Here is a 23,081-nt window from a genome sequence, read left to right as displayed (position 1 = left end):
AATTTGCGCCGTTCATGCCTCGTCCGGCGTCCAGTCAGCCCCGTCCGACGCCGGTGCAGACTCAGCTTTAACTACAACAGGCTCAGACTCCGAAGAAAAAAGCAGAGCCGGGGAGGCAAGTTTACGACGCCAAACCCGGCATCCGGACAGGCGGCGCCTGCCCGGAAGGATGAGGTGTGCTCATAGCAAGGCTTCAAGCACCAGCAACCACCTGCGATGCCACAGGGAGTCCCACAGGACTATGCAGCGCAGCAGGGGTGCTATCGGTCGTAAAGGGGGACCCAGCCGGACTGCACCCCGACGACACCATATGGATCGTAGAGGGGGAACCAGCTGGGCCGCGTCCAGACTACACCATATCTCCGACGTCCCTTGAGGACAAGGGCTCATTTGGCGCCAGGGGCGAACCTACCGGTGAGTCCGTCTGGGACCCTGTAAGTAGCGGAGGCCCCGAGGACACCCGAGGGACAGGAGAGGACCCAAGGGAGGGCTGCAGAGCCATGGCAAAGGCCTCCATCTGGGTCAGAGTCGCCCCTGCGCCCGGTAAGAGGGGGGTCTGTCGAGCGTACGTCTAGAGGGTTCCGGGAACCAGTGCCCCCAACAGATGAAAGTGAGTTTGAGGAACACGGCGACATGCGCCGCGACTTCCCGATAAGGGGTTAACAACGTCCCCGGGCCCCAGAGGGCGATCGACTGCGCAAACGGAAACCAGAGGGGCCTGCCAGCGATGAAGAGGCCGGGGGAAACTCTGACCGGGACAGGTGAGCCAAAAGAAGCTTCATTCGGCGCTCCCCCTGGGACTTCGGCTTGAGGTGTTGGCAGGCGTCGCAGTCAGTCAAGTCGTGGTGTTCGCCCAGACACCACATACAGATAAGATGTGGATCCGTTGCGGACATTTGCCTCGAACAGGAATTACAAGTTTTAAAGCCTGAAGGCATCGCACACTGATCCAGACGCGAAGCGTCAAAAGGGGCCTGAAAACAGGCCAGAGGAACCACTTACTCCGGATCCGCGTTGCAAGCGGAAAAGGAAACGGACGTCAGCGAGCCGAGAGGGACTTATATGCCCTCGCTGACGTCATGTACGTGGACAACGTCAGGGCAGGTTCATGTGGCTCCGTCCCCAGACGCGCAGAGGTGCTGCTGCAAAAATTTCCAGATCCAGTCTGATGCCTGGGGATATTGTATGTTAAAGAATCTGCGGCTAGATGTTTATCAGATAGCACAGCCACTCTTTGCAGTAGACCAGGGTGAGCAGCAGCACTTTAATAAGGAGGCCCGTGGAGAGAACACTGCGGTAGGGGACACCATGCCATTGTAAAGCTCAGTTTTCTTCTTACACAATGATTTGTATTCTAACAGTACACAGAAGAGGCTCCTATACATGCCACTTGCCCTGCTATTATCGAGGTTGTGGGGAAGTATTCTGCAGGAGATTGTTTTGCTATTAATCAAATTTCTCAGCAAATACTTGTTTTCGCTGCTATTTTACATAACTCTGGATCATTTCATTTAGGAACAGAATTATGTATATACAGCCCCACATTGATCCCAAGCCTTGGAATGAAAATTATCTATTTTGAGATGGGGTTTCCTTGAGTCGTTAAAGCAAACGCAAGGAAATGATGGACGGAGCGCTGAAGCGTGGAGACACTCACCCCAGTCAAAGATCCAGGTTGAATCGATCCTCATTCTTTAGCTCACTTCACCACCCAGACGCAACAGTAAATTACAATCAAAGGCAGTACTTGGCGAGATAATCTTTATAGACCGTTTTTTTTGGGGGGGGGGGGGGTTTAAGTTTACACAAACTTACCTTGCACAGAAACCATAGCCCACTTCTTGCATGAAGTCTGCCAGAGAGCTCTCCATCATGGTTTTGGCAATCCCTCCAGAATCAGGCAGGATTCTGTCCATTAGAATGTCCCGTTTTTCAGGATATAAAAGTGGTGCAAGCACCACAGGACAACGCTCTTGGGGAAAATCTAGACAGAAAACAAAGTGATTGAGTGAAAACATTAATCTTATGCCAAGTACACATGTTACAAATGGAAACGTTAATAGAGCAACACTAATGGGACAGAACAAATTAAGAGCATGTTTGATCAGCAGAGCTTTAATGGAAGCACCCATTAAAAGTAGCAACGGAGTAAAATATATACATTTATATTTGTGTTTTTTTTGTATAGCATCAACCTAGCCAAAGTCATGTAGATAACCGTACCCTTACCAACCGTGACAGGATTCCTCTGAGTTGGAACTAGCACAAGGTGATCCTCTGGGTAGGGACCAGTAACAGGCGAGGTCAGTGGAGTCAATCACCCTGGAGGTACGGGACGATCAGTGGAGTCACACCTGACCTAATTGTCGTTAACGCAATTGCCAACCGGCCTACCATCCGTCCCGGAGTGGAGGAGCCAAAATACAGCAGAATGTTATACTTGGTTGAAGGCAACAATCAGACCGCTATTTACGGTGCTGATGTGCTCCTAGGCCTTACCTAGAGACCTCTAGAATTTTATGCATAAATTAAACGTACATATAGAGGGACTTTGGGTTAGACTTCTTCTTTGGTTGGCTTATTTGTTTACTTTCAACATTTTTTATGCCACATTCTGTTGCATAGGGGCAATTAACCAGTCCACTACAGCAAGTGACTGCATTTTGCCTGATCACCCGTGCACAGAATGTTTTTTAAAACAAGGTTGGTGGACTAATACTTCCCCCAATGCTTTTTCATTCCATTTTTTGAACTTTTGTAACTCGTACATATTACAATTTTAGTGTTCAGCTCGTAAAAATTCAAAGCTTAAAGTCCCTTTGCGTCAATGATTACTTTGTGAAAAGAAATAGCGTTTCTATACTTGCTCCAAGTACACCTGCCTGGGAGGAAGACTTGTACTATTATATTAATACTCTATGCAATGGTCAGTTGATTTAGTAAATTTCCATGTAGTAATGCAATGATATGCACACAGTGTGCCAGTAAGTTTCCTTATAAATATTATATGCTTCGAAGAAAAAAACAATATGAATAAAGTTATTACTATTGACGAGCTTGCCACGGTCAGACATATTGCCTTTGATGATGCTTGCTTAAAGAGGTTATCTTCAGCTCTTTTAAATGACCATACATTAAATATTGTATGGCTCTCCAAAGCACCATTGTCTTCATCGCCCACTAGCCAGAACAGAATCTCATTAAGAACGTCAACTAATACAGGTACTTACTACACTTGGGGCGAACAATTATAGTTCTATCATATTTTTACTATATAAAATAAAGGAACACAAAGTCACCTCACAGTTGGTGAGATCTAAGCAATGGCTCAATAAGTTGTTATATCAACTAGTTTAGATGACAGAAAACATAGTAACCGGTATAGTAAAATGGATTTTAAGCATCAATAATGGCAGACTCCTACCTACATCGACTAGAAGCCCATAATGTCCTATACAATTGTGAACATACTATGGTCTCATTTTTCAATGATTGACATGGGGTGACAGGATCTTGACTACATTCATACAAGTAAAGCTAAGCTATAAAATCCCTTGTACTGTTCCTCTTCACTGGTGTGGTGCCAATGTCTTGTGAATTAAGACTAGACTAAACATGTTACAATTTATTTTGCAGCGATCAACGGCAAAAAAAAAGGTAAGCAAGCTTGAATGCTTCGAAGTATGCATGAATGATTCTAGCGACTGTACAAATTAAACATTTCTCAGACCCCGCCCACCCATTGTGTGAAACATTTAACATTAGCTGACTTGTTTATTAGTTTTATTCAATATAATTTTGGCAGACAGAACATAGCAGTTAGTTTAATTTAGGTGAATTATTAAACAAACTTTGGGCAGTTTTAATGATACAAACTTGATGAACACCTATACATGAAGCTGCACAATTGTGTGCACCTGTATCTTACATATCCCGCATAAGGAATGTGGACATCAATGGAAGGTGGTCATCAATGAGGCTCATGACTGTAGACGAATGTGCCGGAAAAAAACTGCTTTATTTCACCAAATAGCCACACTGAGAAAGTGCCTCTTGACATGGTTAGGCCCATACATTCGGCCTGGAAAGGATTACGTTACTTACCCAGTAAAAGTGTGTTCTTGGCATGTATCGCTGTAGAGTCACATGCTTGGCATACTCCTGCCATCTAGTGTTGGGTCTGGATTTTTCCAGTTTGCTTTTCTTCAAAAGTCTTTTCCAGTCACGAGGTAGGTGACTATTCCTTTCGGTGCTAGTGTGCATGGGCATTGACTATTGTTAGATTGTTTTACCGCAAAGGGTGAGAATGGCGCTAGAAAGAGTAGAATAAACATGTCCATGCGTATGTATATAAAGTAGGAAAGAACTGCAACAGGTACCCGGTTAGAGGGGTGAGTGCATGTGAATCTACAGCTGTACATGCCAAGAACAGACATTTCCTGGATAAGTAACATTATTCGTTCGAGGCATGTGAGCTGTAGATCTCATGCTTTGTATAGAATATATAGCAGTAACCTCCCAAAGAGGTGGGTAACCTGCAGCTGCTGGAAGTGGTCTGAAATAGTGTCTTAAGTACTGCTAGGCTCACATTAGATTGTCTTGCTCACCCATCTACACAATTATGTTTTGTGAATGTATGCGGTGTAGACCATGTTGCAGCTTTACAAATCTCCACTATGGGAATGTTTCCTGCGAAGGCCATAGTAGCCCCTATCTTGCGAGTGGAATGTGCTCTGGGGGGTACCGTTGGAGTTTTTTGGTTTTGCTTAACAGGTTTGAATACATTTAACAATCCACCTTGCAATACCGGATTTGGAGATCGGATTGCTCTTGAGTGGTGGTGCAAAAGCAACAAAAAGTTGTTAGGTCTTTCAAAAGGATTGTTTTTTTCAATATAGTTTAAAAGAGTTCTTCTGACATCTAAGGTGTGTAGAGCTCTCTGAAACAGCCAGGCTGATGGAACACTGGTAATTCTACAGAGTGATTTGTGTGAAATGCAGAGATTACCTTAGGTAGAAATGTAGGGTATGTATGTAGAAGAAAACAAGTTACTTACCTGTAGCTTTGGTTCTCCAGTATTGGAAACTTTTATGGATTCTCATGCTTGTAACATTCCCAGTCGTCGGAACGGGAGTCCCAGGAATACATAAAATAGCATTATAAACCATCACCAAAACAGAACCTAGGCCCATTCTTGTTTTGCAGCCTATCCACCTCTTTTTGCAAAAAAGACAAAAAATAAAAACAACCAATCACATTAGCCTCACCCCATAGAACCCTCCTGAGAGAAGCTCAGAATTTCATAGCCGTTGTGTAACCACACTCTGAAGTTGGCCTGGCATATGCGGTCCACTATTCTAGTGGGTACCTTGCACCAGTCCAAACAACCCTTATCGATGGTAGGTTTAAGACAACCTTCATAGAAAGCTATCCTAGTGGTAGCTGTGGAGAGCAACCTTCAGGCTAAGTCTTGAAGGAATGTAAAGCAGCTTGTTTTACCAGTATATATCTCATGTAATGACCAAATGAAAGGAGAACCACAAAAGATATATATATATATAAAATATATGAATTTATTCCAAACACATCCGTCTAGTCTCTTTATGAGGCTAGAGGCAAAATTACATTCAGTAAACTTAATTAGCACACAGTAAATTAGCACAATATATGTTGAGCCCTAGGGGCGGACCAAACCTTATATGAAGAAAGTGGTATAAGAACCATGACTGGCAGAGACAAGACCTAGAGCCTTTAGAACCGCTGGGGCCATCAGGAACCACCCAAGGTAGTGACACAGTGGACCCACGGGGGACGCGTGCAGTATCTAAACACAGTCCCGAATCACCATTGACTTCTATGGGGAAAGTCGCGGTTAGAATTTTAAAGATAAAGGGCTTGTGAGATAACCCCTTTAGAACTAGGAGGTTCTAGAGTCAAAACCCATGGGAGCACCGGAGTACTCTATTTACCTCACCCAGGGAAGCCGGGTGAATAGGTGTCTTTTCGTGTTTGGTTTCGTTGTCTATTTCAATGGCGATCTTCTGCAAAGTGCTGCTGGCATCCAAGTGGAAATTGTCCGGGTGGATCCAAGCATGGATCGGAGATGTGAAGAACCTGAAAGCAGGGGAGCCAGAGTCTAGGTCACTTGCCAGTGACCAGGAAGGCGATGAGCGGATGCCCACGGATGTCGGGTGATTTCAGGTGAAGGTGAAGCTTGACTCTTCAGCCACGAGGACCAGGAGGCGTCAACGACGACCAGGTGCTGGATTCGAGCTGTCCCACGAAGGATGTCGAGAGCTGCGGTGTCGGTTTCCGGTTTGGACCCAACAAGCCTTGGCACCAGCAACCCACGCAGAAAGCAGAGATTGGTTTCGGTGCAGACCACCAACGTCTGAGGGACTCACCACGTGGTGGGGAGTCAGGGCGCGCCTGGAGCAACCAGGGAAGCCCGAAGGAAAGTAGTTACTTTCGTGGGACCCACCAGTCAACCGACCAGGGATCGCGAAGGGGCCTCAAGCAGTAATGCTACAAACGGGCTCACGGAACACTTATGGAGTCTAGGCCCACTATCTTCGGTGCCAATGGTGCTCCGGGCTTGGACTACAAATAGCCCAATGCACCACTTCGGGAAAGCTCGGGTAGTCAATGCACTTGCAAATGTGCACTGTGTCCAGGAGTTCCGGTTCTACGTCACTCGTGAGGGCTGCGGGTCTCAGCTTTGCTGGGATCTCGTGTCGCCCTCTGAGAAGTCTGGAAGTCCGTGTCCAGAGTCGCAAATATTTTGGCGTCAGACTGGAGCTTTGGAAATGCAGATAATACCCCCGCCGCCAGGACTGGCGGGGGGTAGGATTCCAAAGTGTGACACCAAACACGACATGTTTCCATGCAGCCATTCCAAAGTTAACATTTACCGCGAGGTTATAATGCACTTAAGAGTACATGGTCTGGCTGCATCACAGAACAGCCTCAGAGAATAGATTACGAAAGCTGCAGAGGGGTCCTGCTCATGCATGGGCACACACACAAAACCAAGCACTCTGCCTTCAGGATTCATAAGGCCTGCCATAGGAGTGACTGAACGGTTTATATGTGTCGGTGATTAAATGTAGATTATAGGTAACCTATATCTTAGTAAGGGATGCTTACACCACCTTACCCAGGCTGCAAGAGCAGACCTGTGGTGCCATTTTGGAAGGCTTCCCATGGGTGGCATAATACGGGCTTTAGCCCCTGGTAGGCCTCTGGGGTACCTTTGCCCTTGGTACCTAAGGAACCATATACTAGGGACTGACTAGGGTAACCCAGTAACCAATATGGAGTGTACCTAAAGTACATGCACTCATTTTAGAGAAGCAGCAGCTAGGCTGGGGTACAGGATAGCAGGGCCCCAGCCCGACTAAAGCAGAGAAACAGTGAAACACCAGCAAAAAGTGGGGGTAACCATAGTAAGCAGATCATACTCTGAAACACACACAACTGAAGGAAGAGGCTGAGCTTTCCCAGGGGAGGAGGATGGGTCGCATGGGAATCTATGAAAGCTTCAAATACTGGAGAACCAAAGTTACAGGTAAGTAACTTGTTTTCTTACTCCAGTATTGGAACTTTCATAGATTTCCATGCTTGTATCTGAGTAGCTAGCAGTTATTAGCACATTTTTGGAACCATGACCATTATACAGCCAAGAACAAAGCAATAGCATATTCACCATAATGACAATTTCAATGGTCAACAACATACTTAGCAACATTAGAACTTATAAACACGAGGTTCAAAAATGTGCAAGAGCTGAAAAGACCGTAACAAGGAAGGAGGGTTGAAAGGGAAAGCTCACCACTACTGAAAGAGGTTACTCAGGACTGCATAGTCGACTGCTATATCACTCTGCGTTGCGGAATCTAGTCCATAATGCCTTGTAAATGTAGGAGTACTGCTCCGGGGACCCTGCAGATCTCCCGGATAGGAACTCTGGCAAAGAGGGATGTAGAAGAAACAATTCGCCCTCATGGAGAGAGCATCGATCAGACCTTCCAGGGGCTTACCCACTGCTCTGTGACTATACTGGATACCCAAAAGCAATCCCCTGCTTGGAAAGGGGAAAGCCCTTACGAGGGTCACTAAAAGATACAAATAGTTAAGACTTCCTGAAGTCCTTTGTACGTTGGAGATAGAATTTTAAGCACCTCTGAATGTCCAGAGAGTGAAGTGCTTTTTCTGCTGGAGTAGCCGGTTGAGGGAAAAAAGTTTTAAGTATAATCGGCTCATTCAAATGAAAGTCTGAAGGTACTTTCTGTTTGCACTTTGGGTTGGTACGCAGTATCACTGTACCCTTTTTGAACTGGAGAAAAGTTCCTGAATGGTGACAGCCTGCAATTCACCATACGTCTAGCCGAAGTCAAGGTTAGCAGAAGAGCTACCTTCCAGGAGAGGAATTTCAACTCTGCCCGGTGAATAGGCTCGATAGGAGGCTTCATGAATTGAGCGAGAACCAAGTTAAGATGGCTAAGAGGAGGAGAAGGCTTGACTGGAGGGAAAACTCTGAAAAGGCCCTTGAGAAACTGTTTGATTAATCGTGCCGACCAGAGGGAAGGACCTGGCCGCAAGGTGCATCTTAATAGAAGAGTGAGCCAGTCCAGATTTTGCCAATGAAAGAATGCAAGGAAGAACTCCAAGCTGTTCAGACTTGAAAGGATGGACACTCTTTTGTTGGCACCAAATTCAAAAACGCTTCCACTTCTACTTAAGTCTTGTTGGTACTAGGGGCTCGTTCTGGAGAGAGAAACGCTCTACATTCTGTTGAAAGGGTCAAACCAAGAAACTCTCGCTGCTCAGGAGCCATGCCGAGAGCTGCAGAGATTGCAGATGCAGATGCCAGACTTGGCACTGGGACATCGTCAACAGCAAAGGAATCCGCTGCAATGGAAGTGGAAGGTCCATGGAGAGAAGGTGCAATTCTGTGAACCAAAACTGTCAGGCATGCAGGAGCTATCGGAATCATCTTGCAAGGTTCCGCTATGAGCGTCCTGAGAAGCCTGGGGATCAGAGAAATAGGGGGAAAGCGTAAACAAATGCGCCTGACCAGGCCATCGAAAGCGCATTCCCCAACGTTCCCAGATGGTAAAGCCTGCTAGAGTAAAAAAAAAAACTGCATTTTTTTGTTCCCCGGCGTGGCAAAGATCTAAGGAAGGCCTGCCCCATCTGCGAAAGACCTGAAGAGTGGAGTGGTCCAGTTCACAATTGTGGCTGACAGATTTTAATCTGCTCAGCATGTCCACTGCCTTGTTGAGAATGCCTGGAAGGTGCTCCACCTTGAGTGATACACCCTGCTGGATTGCCCATTCCCAGATTGTCTGGGCTTCTTGAGACTAAAGTCGAGATCTGGTGCCGCCGTCCTTGTTTATATAATGCATGGCTGTCGTATTGTCAGTTGGTATTAGAACTGCAGAGTGTTGTATTCACGGAAGAAAAGAGTGCAACACCAGGCGAATCGTTCTGAGCTCCAGCAGATTGATATGTAGAAGTCCTGCATTTGGTCCTGCATTTGATGCAGGACCAAAGACTGCTCCAACAGGGTTGAGAACCATGCTTCACGGCCCATTTGGGTGCAACTAGGATCAATGTGAGGGATGTTTGCCTGAGCTTGCGAACCACTGCTGGAATGAGTGGGAGAGGCAGAAAGGTGTAGGCAGAGATCCCCGACCAGTTCATCCATAGAGCATCGCCCTTTGAGAACTGGTGTGGGTACCTGGAGGCGAAGCTTTGCCATTTTGCATTTTGGTGTGTTGTGAACAGATGTATCTGAAGGAGTCCTCAACTTTCAAAGTATAGGAGGATAACCGGAGGGTGAAGTTCCCACTTCTGTATCTGCTGCCTCTGTCTGCTGAGGAGGTCTGCAATCTGGTTGTTCACTCCTGGGAGGTGTTACGCTAGGAGATAAATATTTTGGTGAACGGCCCAGTTTCAAATGTCCTGCGCTAAGCAGGACAGTGGTAAAGTGTGCGCCCCCTGCCTGTTTTTTTATGTAGTACGCGGCTGTCATGTTGTCGGTACGGACCAAGACTGCTTTGCCAACCAGGTGTGTGTGAAATGCCTTGAGCTAGGAAAATCGCAAGCAGCTCTAAATGATTGATGTGGAACAACTTTTGCAGTTGGCTCAATAGGCCTTTCACTATGTGGTGCTGCAGATGAGTTCCCCATCCAGTGAGGAACACGGCCGCTGTTAATACAATCTGTGGAACCGGGTCTATAAAGGGCTGTCTGTTGTATTCACCAGTACATTGGTACATTCCGTCCACCCCCCTCCCTGCCTCACTTTTGGTATAACCCACTGAAGCTCACCTTAGAATGTTGGTAATGACAGGAGGCTGGGTAGCTGGAGAGTGGATGGTCAATAAAGTTCTTGCTGGAGCATTCCTGTGTCTTTCGAACACTGGTGACGACCACTAAGGGGGCAGTGTTGACCAACTCCCCTCTGTGTACTCTCTCCATTCCATCTTTCCACCTGCGTTCCGTTTGGGCCAAGGAGTTCCATTTCTGTCCATCCTTTTATCCTGTGGTCAAGGCAAGAAGCCAGTTTCAAGGGTTGCTGCCTGCCTTACGATTGCCTCGCTGTACATCCATTGTGTAGCCCCTTCTATCGAGATCCTATGATGTATGTGACTGGGAGTCTCTGGATTTGCCTACCGTGAACCCTGCCAACTGTCACATTTCTGCTCTCCTACACATCAGATTCTGCTTCTTCAGCGTTTCCATACCTGTATGTGTGTGAAGAGTTTGCCTCACATTCCTGTTTGCAGCCACGATCCTGTGTCTGTTACTCAACCTTGTCCCTTCTCATCCTGACAGCGACGGGGCATGAGGTTGATCAGCTTCCGTATGCACAAGTTACTACTTGTGTAACGATATATCTGTAAGAGACATTAGTTAGTGATAGATTCCTTACCTTCGAATATTCGCAGCCGTCAGACTGGATCCGCAAACTTGTGCGTAGCAATACCCTGCGCGTTGGTAGGCGTCGTCCGCGTTAGTTGTCGGCCGGGTTAGCGCCGGAATGACGTCGCCGGAGTACTTAGATGCCACCCTCGCACGCTGACGTCATTTCTGATACACAGCTTTTCCGCGCAAGATACGCAGAGCCATGATAGAACCAACACTGGTGCCATGATACTAGGGCCCTAAAAGGGGATGACCTTAACGAATAGTTTACCTGTCGGTGTAGTTTTGCAGCTTGAAAGATCTTTCTGGATTCACTATGCTGTGCATTATTCCGCAATCTGGTGGTTGGGTCCGGAATCGCAGTCTTTTCTCTAGTTTCCTTTTTTTTTTTGTAGCCCAGGTGGGCGTCGACGTCCCACCATTTGGTGTACCTTCCATGACGTTGGCTCGCTTCCTGCGGAAGCTCCCACCCTTGGGCGCCATCTTCGGATTATTTTTTTCTCGTGTTTGTTCTGTTACCGAAGTTATGGCAATGTTCCACTAAGTTATTTACCGCCTTTTAACCATCTAAAGTTTGTTTTTCACGTATTGTCCTTGTTTTCGACCCCTTTCCTCTCCAGCCTCATCTTTCTGGCGGAGGTGGGTGAGTTCGCTAGTGAATCCAGAAAGATCTTCCAAGCTGCAAAACTACACCGACAGGTAAGAAACTATTCGTTTTGCAGCGTGAATCTTTCTGGATTCACTATGCTGTGCATAGATTTTGTAGCGGTTTTGTTACGTTTGTGGCGGCTGGGTGGAAGATGAGCGTTGGTTGTTGAATATATGTTGAAGCACTCTTTGTCCTACTTGTGCTTCCTTGTTCATTTGTACATCCACGCAGTAGTGCTTAGTGAACGTGTGCACTGAAGCCCATGTTGCCGCCAGGCATATGTCCTGAATTGGTGTGTTGGCCAAAAAGGCGATTGTTGCCCTCTTGTCGAGTGGGCCTGTGCCCCTCCTGTTAGTTCCTGCCCTGCTTGCTTGTGGCAGAATTGTATCGTTTGTGCGATCCATCGAGCGATGGTGTTTTTTGTCACTGGGCTACCCAGGAAGCTGTTTGCGAAGGACACTAAGAACTGCTTAGTCTTCCTGTGGTCCTTTGTCCTTTCTATGTAGTGCATCACTGCCCTTCTTGCCTCTAGGGTGTGGAGCGCCCTCTCCGCGCTTGTTGTGGGCTTTTGGAAGAAGCTCGGTATCTGTATACTCTGATTCATATGGAAACGTGACACCAACTTTGGCATGAAGTGTGGGTCCGTTCTCATTACGACCCCGTCACTGTGTATCTGTTTATAGGGTTCTTGCAAGGTTAGTGCTTGGAGCTCGCTTACCCTGCGTAGCGAGGTGATTGCTACCAGGAAGGCCGCTTTGATTGTTAGCATTTGTAGTGTTGCCTTGTGGATTGGCTCGAAAGGTGCTTTCATGAGTTCTGTCAGTACCACATTGAGGTTCCATGCCGGCGGTGGCATCCTTTTTGGCGGCGCTATACTTTTAGCTCCCTCCAAGAATCTTTTCACTACTTGAGATGTAAAGAAGCTTCTCCCTGTTTCTCCTCTTGTGTATGCCACAATCGCTGCCAGGTGTACCCTCAGCGAGGATGAGCTTAGCTTGGCTTTTATTAGGTGTGTGAGGTATCTTAGCACCGTTGATTCCTTGGTCAGCTTTCTCTGGAGTTTTTTCTTGCAGCACCATTGAGTGAATCTTTTCCGTTTTTCCCCATAGCATTTGCTGGGCCTCCTTGCCTCTCGCAGCACCCGTAGGGTGCTCTCTGGTAGTTTCAGATGTGCGAACTAAGTCCTCAGGAGCCAAGCTGATAGGCTGAGGCCCTCCGGCTCTGGGTGTAGAACTTCTCCGTTCTCCATGGAGAGTAGGTCTTTTCTTTTTGAGAACTTGTGGGGTGGACCCTGTGCCATCTCCATTATTTGAGAGTACCAGGTCTGCCTGGCCCATTGTGGTGCCACCAGGGTGAGCGTCATTTTGCTCGTCATGCATTTGTTGAGAACCCTGGGAAAAGCGTAGGCAAATGTTTTTGACCAGCTTATCCATAGGGCATTCCCTTGGGATAGTGCCTCTGGTTGTCTGGATGCAAAGTACTGGCATTTTGCATTCTGGCATGTTGCAAACAGGCCTATTGTCTGAGTGCCCCACCTCCTGAATAGTCTCGTTTCCTGTATGTTGAGTTCCCACTCGTGGGATGCTGAAGCCTGTCTGCTGAGCCAATCTGCTTCTACGTTGTCCTTCCCTGGCAGGTGTAAGGCTAGCAGGTCTATTTTGAGTGGTATTGCCCATCTCCAGATCTCCTGTGCCAAGCTTGACAGAGGGAATGATTGTGTTCCCCCCTGCTTGTTGATGTAAAACATCGTTGTGGTGTTGTCTGTCTGTATCAGCACCTTCTGGTTGTACAGCTGGTTCTGAAAGGCCTTGAGGGCAAGCAACACTGTTTTCAGCTCCAGGTAATTGATGTGTTTGACCGCATCCCCTGGGCTCCACAGACCCCTCCCTGAGCCTGTTCATGTGTGCTCCCCATCCCTTCTGGGATGAGTCTGTGGTGATGGTCACTGTTGGGTCCGGTGGCGTTAGAGGCTTCCCTATGGTTATCCTTTATTTTGTCCACTTCATTTCTTCCTGCACCTTGTGCGTTACAACCACTAGATCCTCCCAACTTCCTGTAGCTTGTGACCATTGCTGTTGCAGCCACTCTTGGAGTGGTCTCATCTGCAGGCGTACATTGGGGACCAGGTGTATGCATGACGCCATCATTACCAAGATCTTGCTCACTGTCAGAGCTCGCCCCTTCTGGTAGTGACGTTTCTCCCTCAGTAGGTGTCCTCTTCTCGCTGGGTAACACCCTGCATCGGACGGTGTTGATTTGAGCTCCCAGGAAGATCTTCACTTGTTCCGGTTCCATCGAGCATTTTCCCCAGTGTATGGAGAATCCCAGGCTTGCTCGCATTCTTGTGACCTGTTCTGCATGATCTTGGCATGTCCTGTAAGAGCTTGCCTTTACGAGCCAGTCGTCGAGGTAGGGGTACACGTGTATCGCTTCTCTTCGCAGATGTGCGGCCACAGCTGCGAGGCATTTGGTGAATACCCTTGGTGCGGACTTTAGACCGAATGCCAGGGTTGTGAATTGGTAGTGATCCTTGTTTACTGTGAAACTTAGCATGTGCTTGTGCTGCCTGTTCATGGGGATGTGCAGGTACGCATCTTTGAGGTCTATGGTGGACAAGAAGTCCCCGACCCTTATCTGTGGGATGACCTCTTGCAGGGACGTCCTTTTTTTTAAACATATTTTATTGAACTTTTAGAAGGTCACCATACAATAAAAAACATGTATCACATCATTCAAATCTGTCAAATATGTCTCCAGTTTAATACCAAACTCACCCCTTAACGGCCTCCCCCATACATATTCGGTGGTGTGGGCACATTCAGTCTCATAACCCATTATAGTACCAATTGTACAGAAAGCTTGCACATCATTGTTCTTTGTGTGATGATCACATGCACGAGTATTGCTCATTCATCCCCCTCATCCGGCTGATAGTCCTCCAAAGCCTGAGCCAGGGCTTCCCACGCTCTTGCCATCTCCAAAGCTTTATCATTACCAACACATGTCGCTTGTCGGAGCCTGACAGTACTCACACTTTGCCCACTTACAGAATTCCGTACGCCAGCATTGCTCGAAGGTCCCTCCCTTGATTTACAATGCCAAGTTATTTCTCGTTTTGCCAACAATAGACCCAAATCAATATACTTGCTGGTTATTTTAGTTTTAGCCGTGTGCGGGAACCAATGCAGCAAGCAGGCAGCCATGTCGTAATCTAGCTGTCGATCCGTGACTGCATTCAAAAGGTCTCCTACGTCTACCCAATAACTCCCAATATTCGGGCAAAGCCATAGCATGTGTTCCAGTTAGACATACTCCTCCAAGCATCTGGGACACGCCACATCTTGGACCCGGAAGTATTTCCGGATCTTACCCGGAGTCAGGTAAGCCTGATGTAGAATGAAAAACTATGTTGGAACCGAGCATTTCTGCTCCCTTTCCATGCCCTCTTAAGAATGTGTTCCCATGTTGAGTCCGGGATCGGGCGGCCTATACCCGCTTCCTACTTTGCCTTGAGGTCCGCCAATGGGCGCAATCCCTCACGCAACATCCGAGACTGGAGGCACGTGATAGCCTTAATGGTCCCTGCGGCCATTACGACATACTGACAGGCCAATGTGGTAACAGGTTCCGTTCGTCCACCTCCCCAGTGCTTTTGAATTGCGGTTGTATCCGCTACATGAATCAGAAAGTCACCCTCGGGGAGGCCATACATGTCTTGTAGCGCTTGAAAGGGCATCAGTTCTTCATTCATGTAAAAATCCCCCACCATGTGGAAACCTAGTTGTTCCCAATCCGCTAGCGGAGTCCAGTCCCCTCCGTGTGGAAGCGCCATCAGCATCCCCAGTGGAATCTCCGGCGCATATGGGTGGGAAGCCCACGCCTTACGCTGGCTTCTATTCCAACAAAGCCTCAGGGTCCACTCCTCCACGGTCAGGTCCATCAAATCGAGCTTTTGTTGTAGGACTATGTAAGAGGACGTGTCGTTGTATCCCTTGTCCTCGCTTATGTTCAGGACCCCGGAATTCCTGTGCTATACCTTGTGTAAGGACCTGCAGCTGTGCTGCCAGGTAGTAGAGCTCAAAAATCGGGTACCGCCAATCCTCCATCCGTTTTAGGCCTCATCAAAGTTGTCAGTGCTACCCGCCGTCTGCCATTGCCCCATAGGAAGCCGACCGTAATTCTTTAAATAGTCGTGGTGGGATCCAAATCGGCAAAGTGCGAAAGTAGTAAAGCAGCCTGGGGAGTGCCACCATCTTAAGTAAAGCGATTCTGCCCACCACCGATAGAGGGAGTGTCAACCAGAACGCCATACAGCCCTTCAGGGCCCTGATACAGCGCCCCACATTTCCTTCCAACAAATCCATGTTGTCATGATAGATCCGAACCCCCAAATAGGTGAGGCATGTCGGTTCCCAGGTGATCTCACCAAGTGAAAGTGGCGGGTTCAAACCCTGTCGGATCGGGAAGAGGCAGTTTACCTTGAGTCCCGACATTGCTCCATATTGTGACAGCAAAGAGGTCGCCCCTCGAAAAGCTTCCTCAGTGTCGCTCAGGAAGAGAAGCAAATCATCTGCGTACAGTGATATATAGTGTGGCATGCCACCGAGCTGCAGCCCCCGGTAGACCACTGCCGATCACGCCTGAACCGCAAGGGGCTCTAACAGCCCTGCTTCGTCCCCCTCATAACCGGATACTGGTCGGATATCACCTCCCCTAGTCGTACTCTGGCAGTGGCCGAGGAGTACAACACTCTCGTCCAGTTTCCGAACTGGTCACCCAGTCCGAATAGTTCCAGTACTCTGTAGGAAAGCCCACTCCAGGCTGTCACACGCCTTCTCTATGTCTATAGAGAGGACCGCTGGTGATCGTAAGTCATCGTGGCTCTCAGCGATAACCCTTAGGAAGCGTTGTATATTCGAAGCAGTGTTCCTAGTCGGGATAAATCCCGCTTGGTCCGAGTGCACCAGCGTGGTCATGTACGGTAGGAGTCGGGTCGCCAGTATCCGGCCCAGAATCTTATAGTCCACCATCAGCATGGATAGCGGTCTATAAGAGGTTACATCCATGTCCGTCCGCCTTGGTTTCAGTAGAGGAATAATCAATGCTTCATGCATCGACCTTGGTAGTCGGCCTTCCTCTCCCGCCTCCTTGTAGACCTCCACTAAAAGGGGTGCTAGAGTATCAATATACTGTGCATAGAATTCAATGGGCCCCGGCGTCTTATTCCGGGCCATGTGTTTCATTGCACTGCGGATCTCAGCCAGAGTTGTATCTTGCCCTAGTAATTTAGCCTGGTCTGCGTCTAATTGGGGCAGCGGGATCTCCGCTAAATACCCCTCTATGCCCGTTTCTGCGGCTTTTAGCTTACTGCTATACAGAGACTCATAATAAGTGAGGAACCGAGAGCACCTGCGAGTGAACCAGTATGCAGGTATCAGATTCTGTTCTCATAATCGGGCCACTCTTCGGTTCTGGGTCTGCTAACTTGGCCAACAATGTACCGACTTTATCCCCTTCTGCATGAACTTTCGTCAGGTAGCCCTTATGATCAAAGCTGCGCAACCGCTCGACTTAAAACCGCAAGCATTTCCTTCGCCTCCAGTAGTTGCGCCGGCTGTCCTGGCTTCCGCTGTTCTAAATCCCTCAGTTTCTCCTCCGCTTTCCTTACGTCCTCAAGCACTGTCTTCCTGGCTCCTGAGTATTTACTAATACATAACCCCCTGACGACGACTTTAAATGCGTCCCACTCAACTGCCCTTGTAGAAGCTGTTCCCCGATTTTCCTGAAAATAATGGCCAATGCCCTCTCCTATCTCAGTTCTAAAGATCTGATCTTCCAGAGTTTAAGGGCATAGTCGCCACGTCGGAATCGCGGACCGCACTCGCTGCCAGTTAATCGACAACAACGGGTTGTGATCAGAGATAGTCCTTGTAAGGTATTCAGTGTGTGCTGCCACGTGAGAGATCGAGTGGGAGCAGAGAATTGCATCAATTCTGACATGAAGCTCATGCATGGATGAAAAGAAAGAATAATCTCTGTCTTGAGGATGTTGCATCCGCCATACATCCACTAGCCCCCATCTTTCCTGCCAGTCAGATCTATTTTTAGCCAATTTCCGAACCGGCGCGTTAGCTAGAGGAGGATGCGATCTGTCCATCTCTACGTCTGCAATGGCATTAAAATCCCCACCCACCACTGCAGGACGCGCCAAGTAAAGAGACAGCATGCCTGACAAGCTGTCCAAGAAACGAGCCTGGTCTAAGTTTGGGGCATATATACTACATAACACAACATCCCTACCATACAGCCTTCCCTCCACTGCAGCATACCTGCCCTCTGGAACCAACACATGTCTTGTGGCCTGAAAAGGGACACCCGCAATTACCCATATGAGCACTCCCCTAGCAAACACCGAATACCCTGTGCTGAACACCTGTCCCCTCCATCTGCGCTGCAGCGCCTGACCCTCCGCTCTAGTAAGATGTTTACTTGTAGCAGAGGTATGTGGATTCCTCTCCTCATCAAGTATGCATGAACCTTGTGACGCCTAGTCATTGTGTGCAAACCCCTCACGTTCCATGTGATGCATTTCAAATCAGGCAATGTTGCCATTGCGCTTGCTTCGCAGACTCAACCTGTACACGTTGTATGCGCCCAACACCACCACTAGACACCCAAATACAAACATCCCATGTAACACCCTCAGCCCTCCGCCCTCCCCCCCCCCCCAAAACAGAACCCAATAACAAGCTATCCGCCCCCATTTAAACTTCTCAACAATACACACAGTTCTATCCTGTGGTAGTCACCACAGGTTCCCTTAAGGGCAATGGAAGGGTAACTCGGCCCAGACAGGCAGCAGCTTTCGCCCAAGCCCCACCACCCTAGATCCCATTAGGTAATATTCTGTAATCGTTTGTGCCGAATCGCTCCCAGGCACGATAACACTATTGAGCAGTTCGTGGTGGCCATCCAACCTCAAGAGTGCACCTAGATGGGCTATTCATCTAACATTCCTTCTGTTCTTGGCGTAACCACAGGTCCCCTATTACTGTCCGTTTCCGAGAGCTCCGTGTCCGACCTCCTCTTATCTTCATCCGTTTCCGTTCCTGCTGCCGACTCCGCTCTCTGCGAGCCCGTTATCTCCGCTGTCGCTGCTAGTGCTCCTTGCCTATCCATCGCCATTTGAGTCAACTGCTGCTTCTGCAGGTTTTTATTCCTTTTCCGGAGACGTTGGGATTTGCGCATCTGAGATGGTTTAGGTGGTCCGGAGTGTCATTGAGCCTGACTATCAGTGCCCGCTCTGTATGTCTCGAGCCATGTCCATACTTGCTCGGGCGTCAGGAAGAACTGAGTCGTGCCGTCCATAATCACCCTCAATTTTGCCAGGAAGATCAATGAATACTGGATCCCCTCTTCCCAGAGTTCTTTTTTAATTGCCAGATAGGTGGCCCTGCGTCTTTGTATGTCCAGGGTGTAATCCGGGAATATTGTGACTGTACCATTGCCCACTTTGAAGTGACCCGCCGCACGCGCCCTTTGGATCAGTATGTCCCTATCTTTATAGTGAAGTAGCCTGGCCACCACTGGTCGAGGAGGACGGCCAGTCAGCGGTCGCCGAGCTGGCACCCTGTGTGCCCTCTCAAGTGTGAAGAAGGGAGATAGCCCCTCCGGAGCAACCTCTGTTTTGAGCCAGGTTTCCAAGAAGGCAATCATATCAGTCCCCTCCGTTTGTTCCGGCAGGCCACCTACGCGTATATTATTGCGCAGATTCCTACTTTCGGAATCTTCAGCCCTCTTTTCTAACATTGCTAAACGTCCTAGCGCATCTCCCAGCTTGACCTCCATGGTAGCCTGTGCTGGCTTCAGGTCCTGAATGGCCAACTCGTTCTCCCTCACTCTGTCCACCAGCTTCGAGTGGTCTGCACGCAGGAGCCCCAACCCCCTCGCAACCTGCGCAATGTCTTGCTGTAGGACGTCCTTCGTCGCCGCTATGGCTTAAAGTATCTTATCAAGGTGTTGATGCAGCCCTATTTCCGACATCGCTGCCTCGGGCCCACCCCCTGCGCCATGAGTGTCATCCTGCCCCACAGCCTCCTCTTTCTTGTTCTTTGGTTTCATCTTGTGTGGCTAGCTGTCACTCTGTTCAGTATGAGCACACTTCCCTGCGTAAGGACTCCTTATAAACCTCCACGTGGTCTAAGACTTTAGGTATAAAGAAACTGGCAGGACTCATTCCCCGTGTTTACTACATCTTCAAGAGCCCGCACCATCTCAGGATTAAACACCAAGAAACTACCATCAATCAGCTCCTGGCAACAGTACCATAGCCCCACAGCCAATTCTGGGGAAGCCTGGAGCCCCCTATACAGCCCACCGACCTGGGCCCAATAGTCCCTTCCGCTCAGGTCTTATGGCGTTTATGTCCCACTGCGCGCCCAGTCACTCCCCTAGTTGACTCGCGGCCCCTGTCGCCATTTCTCATCGGGCCCAGTGTTTTCGATTCCAGAGTGTTGCCCTCCTTCAGTCATTCAATTGCCCCCTTCTGGTGTCCGCAGGTCCTGGGTGCGCACTCCCCCCTCGTCCGCAGCGTGTTCCCGGGCCCGGTCTCCAACGCCTCAGCATCCTGTGCCTTTCCCGGCTCGAACTTACACGTCTTGCCCGATGCCTCTGGGTGCGCGCCTCTGCCCCTGCCCCTGCCTATGCGTTGTCGCAGACCTGCTCCCCCGCTCCCACCTCCGCAGTACCGGGTGCAGGCCCGCTCCACCACACTTACCGGGTACTGTGACTGGGCGCCACCGTCGGTCAATCACTCTTCCTGCCAGTCGGTGGGACCTTGATTGCTCGTCCGTCCTGCTAGCGTCATTCAGGGCTTCTGGGTGCCACAGTTGTCTCGGCGGCAGGCCCACGATTGCTGCGCTGCTCCAGCAGGACCCTAAGTGCTCCCTCGGATCTCAGGTCTCCGCGTCCCTGCCGGCATTCAGACACCAAGCATTGCAGCACAGGGGCTGCCGCATCGGTAGCTGTACGCTACTCCTCCAGCCCTCTGGTCCATAGGCGTAGTGTTCAGGGATCTCACAGTCTTCCGGCCGCCATTTAAGGGCCCAGGTCTGTCCCGGAGTCCTCCGGGCAGTCTAGGGATCAGGGCGCTCCGCTCACCAGTGTCGCCGCTCACTCGTCAGGGACAGCAGGTTGCACCCTCCGGGACTCCGAGCTCCCAATATGCTCACTTGCCGTGCTTGTCCGCGAAATCACTTGCCCGGCTCGTCCTCACTCGCTGCTCTGCCGCCATCTTGCCGCTTCTTCTCAGGCTGCACCGGCAGCATAACCCGCGCCTGGGTCGCGCTGGGGCCTCCGGGTGTCGCGATGTCGGTCGGGTTCATGTGCCCCGGTGTTCCGACACTTGCTTCTCAAATTTCACTAGGTTTCAGGAGGTTTAGCAGAATATTTTCGGGATCGGGCACGGAGCTATCAGCTCACGCCGCCTCTCCCATCGGCGCTCAAGCCACGCCCTCTTGCAGGGACGTCATCTTGAATTTTTGAGTCTTTACATATTTGTATAAGAATCGTAGATCCAGGATGGATCTTAGGCTTTCGTCCACTTTTGGCACCAGGAAGCAGTTTGAGTACACTCCCCTGTTCCGTTCTTTGAATGGGACCGGTTCGATGGCCTCTTCGAGGAGGAGTTCTTGAGCTTCCTCTTGGAGCAATTGCAGCTCTCTTCCAGAGTGCTCTTTTCTTTGGCTTTCTGTTTGGTGGTCTCTTTTCCAACTCTATGCAGTATCCGAACTGTATGATGTTGAGTATCCACTTGTCTGTGGTTATTTTCCTCCACTCTAAGAAAAAATCTCAGCCTGCCTCCTACTAGTGTTACATGTTCTTTTGTGTCTTATCCGTGTAGCCCTCTCTTTGCTTTTCCGTGCTCTTCCCTCGGAGGGTTTGAGTGGGTGAGCACCTTTTCCTGTGTGAAGTCACTTAGAGGGGGGTTGTTCACCGCCTCTCCTTCTCTGGCCCCGTCAGTTTCCTCTCCCGCGAAACGACTGGCCCCTGTTCTGGTAGTTCCAGTTTTGTTTCTGCTGGCCCTAATGACCTTGGTTGTCACTGTTGACCCTGGTTGAACGCCTGGTGAGGTTGTCCTTGCTGGTTTCCTCCCCTTTCGTTCGGCCTCCGCGTAGGAGTGCCTCTTCTCATCCCCCTGAATTGCAGGGCCCCCATGGACCTTGCCGTCTTGTCTTTCTTCAGTTGGGTCAGTTTCTCATCAACTGGGGCTCCGAACAGTGTTTCTCCATTGAAAGGGGTGTTCAGGATGTTGTTTTGAACCTCTGTCTTGAAGCCTGAGATCCTGAGCCAGGCTTGCCTTCTCTCTTTGATTCCTATAGCCATCAGCCTGCTGGATGCTTCTGCCCCGTCCAAGGCGGTCTTCAGGCACGAGCTTGCGATGCTTTTCCCCTCTTCCACGAGGTAAGCGGCTCTCTGCTGGTGTTCATCTGGGATGTGCTTGAGCAATTGGTTCATCTCGTCCCAATGCTGGTACTGGTGCCTGTTCAGAAGGGCGTTGGAGTTTGCCATCCTCCAGTGCATTGCTGCGTTTCTCTCAATTTTTCTGCCTGTTAGGTCCATCCTCCTGCTTTCCTGGTCAGGTGGTGGCCCAGATGTTGGGACGTTGGCCCTTCTGGCCGTTGCGGCTATAATGGAGTCTGCTGAAACTGTCCCCTGGATGTAAGGGGGGTCCTGGGAGGAGAACTTGTACTTTTTCTCCGTCCCTGGCGTGACTAACCTGCAGGTAGCTGGTTCTTGTAACGCCTGACTTGTTCCATAATACTCTTTAGCATGGGCAGGAAGTGGCTTTTTGTCTGTGTGGGGAGCAAGGTTTCCAGCAGGAAATCTCCCTTACCCTTCTCCTCCTCCAATTTGACTCCATAAGCTGCTGCAGCCTTCTTGACGAGCTCATAGTAGGCCCCAATGTCATCTGGCGGCGAAGGCCTCGAGGGGTATGTCTCCACAGCCTCCTACGGGTTTTCGGCCTCGATGTCCTGCCAATCCAGGTCTTGAGCCGTCGAGGATACCGAGTCGTAGCTCGAACGCGGGTCCCCATAATCTCCCTCTGTGTAATAGGTCCTCTTCTTCTCCCTGCTCCGGAGTTTTCGGCGGCTCTTTGGCATCGAACTCCTCACGTTCCATCTCTTCAAGGACCGTCGTGGGCTTCGAGGGGATCCTGAAGCTTTTCATTTTGTCTTCGAAGTCCTTCTTCCTCTGGATGATGTTCTCCATCTCGGCCTCGAGCCTTCTTTTCTTTTTCTCCATCTGTGCGGCCTGCTCGGCGTCGAGCGTGACGGCCGCCCTCTTAGACGGCCCCGTCGACGTCGAAATGGCTCTCGGCTCCTTCTCCTTCGAAGTCTAGGATTCCTTTTCGGGAGCTTTCTTCGACGACCTTGCTTTTTCTCTGGTCTTCGCCGCCTGGGAGTCCTTCTGGAAGGATCCGCTGGGCTGTTTTTCGGGG

At 49.5% G+C, this 23,081-nt stretch overlaps 1 protein-coding gene across 7 annotated transcripts in view; it reads right to left on the bottom strand.

Moving 5' to 3' along the window:
• Window positions 1-23,081, bottom strand: part of CNOT1 (CCR4-NOT transcription complex subunit 1) — a 1,826,813-nt gene that overhangs the window by 1,488,424 nt on the left and 315,308 nt on the right. For all 7 annotated transcript variants that reach the window (XM_078668607.1, XM_078668606.1, XM_078668608.1 and 4 more), the window contains exon 8: window positions 1,816-1,984. In XM_078668607.1, coding sequence (XP_078524733.1) covers window positions 1,816-1,984 — 169 coding nt within the window. The remainder of the gene's footprint in view (window positions 1-1,815; window positions 1,985-23,081) is intronic.

This window comes from Lissotriton helveticus, chromosome 12, assembly GCF_964261635.1.
Source record: "Lissotriton helveticus chromosome 12, aLisHel1.1, whole genome shotgun sequence".
Lineage (NCBI taxonomy): Eukaryota > Metazoa > Chordata > Amphibia > Caudata > Salamandridae > Lissotriton > Lissotriton helveticus.
Note: the sequence above shows the minus strand (reverse complement) of the source record. Positions and strands in the feature narration are given on the sequence as shown.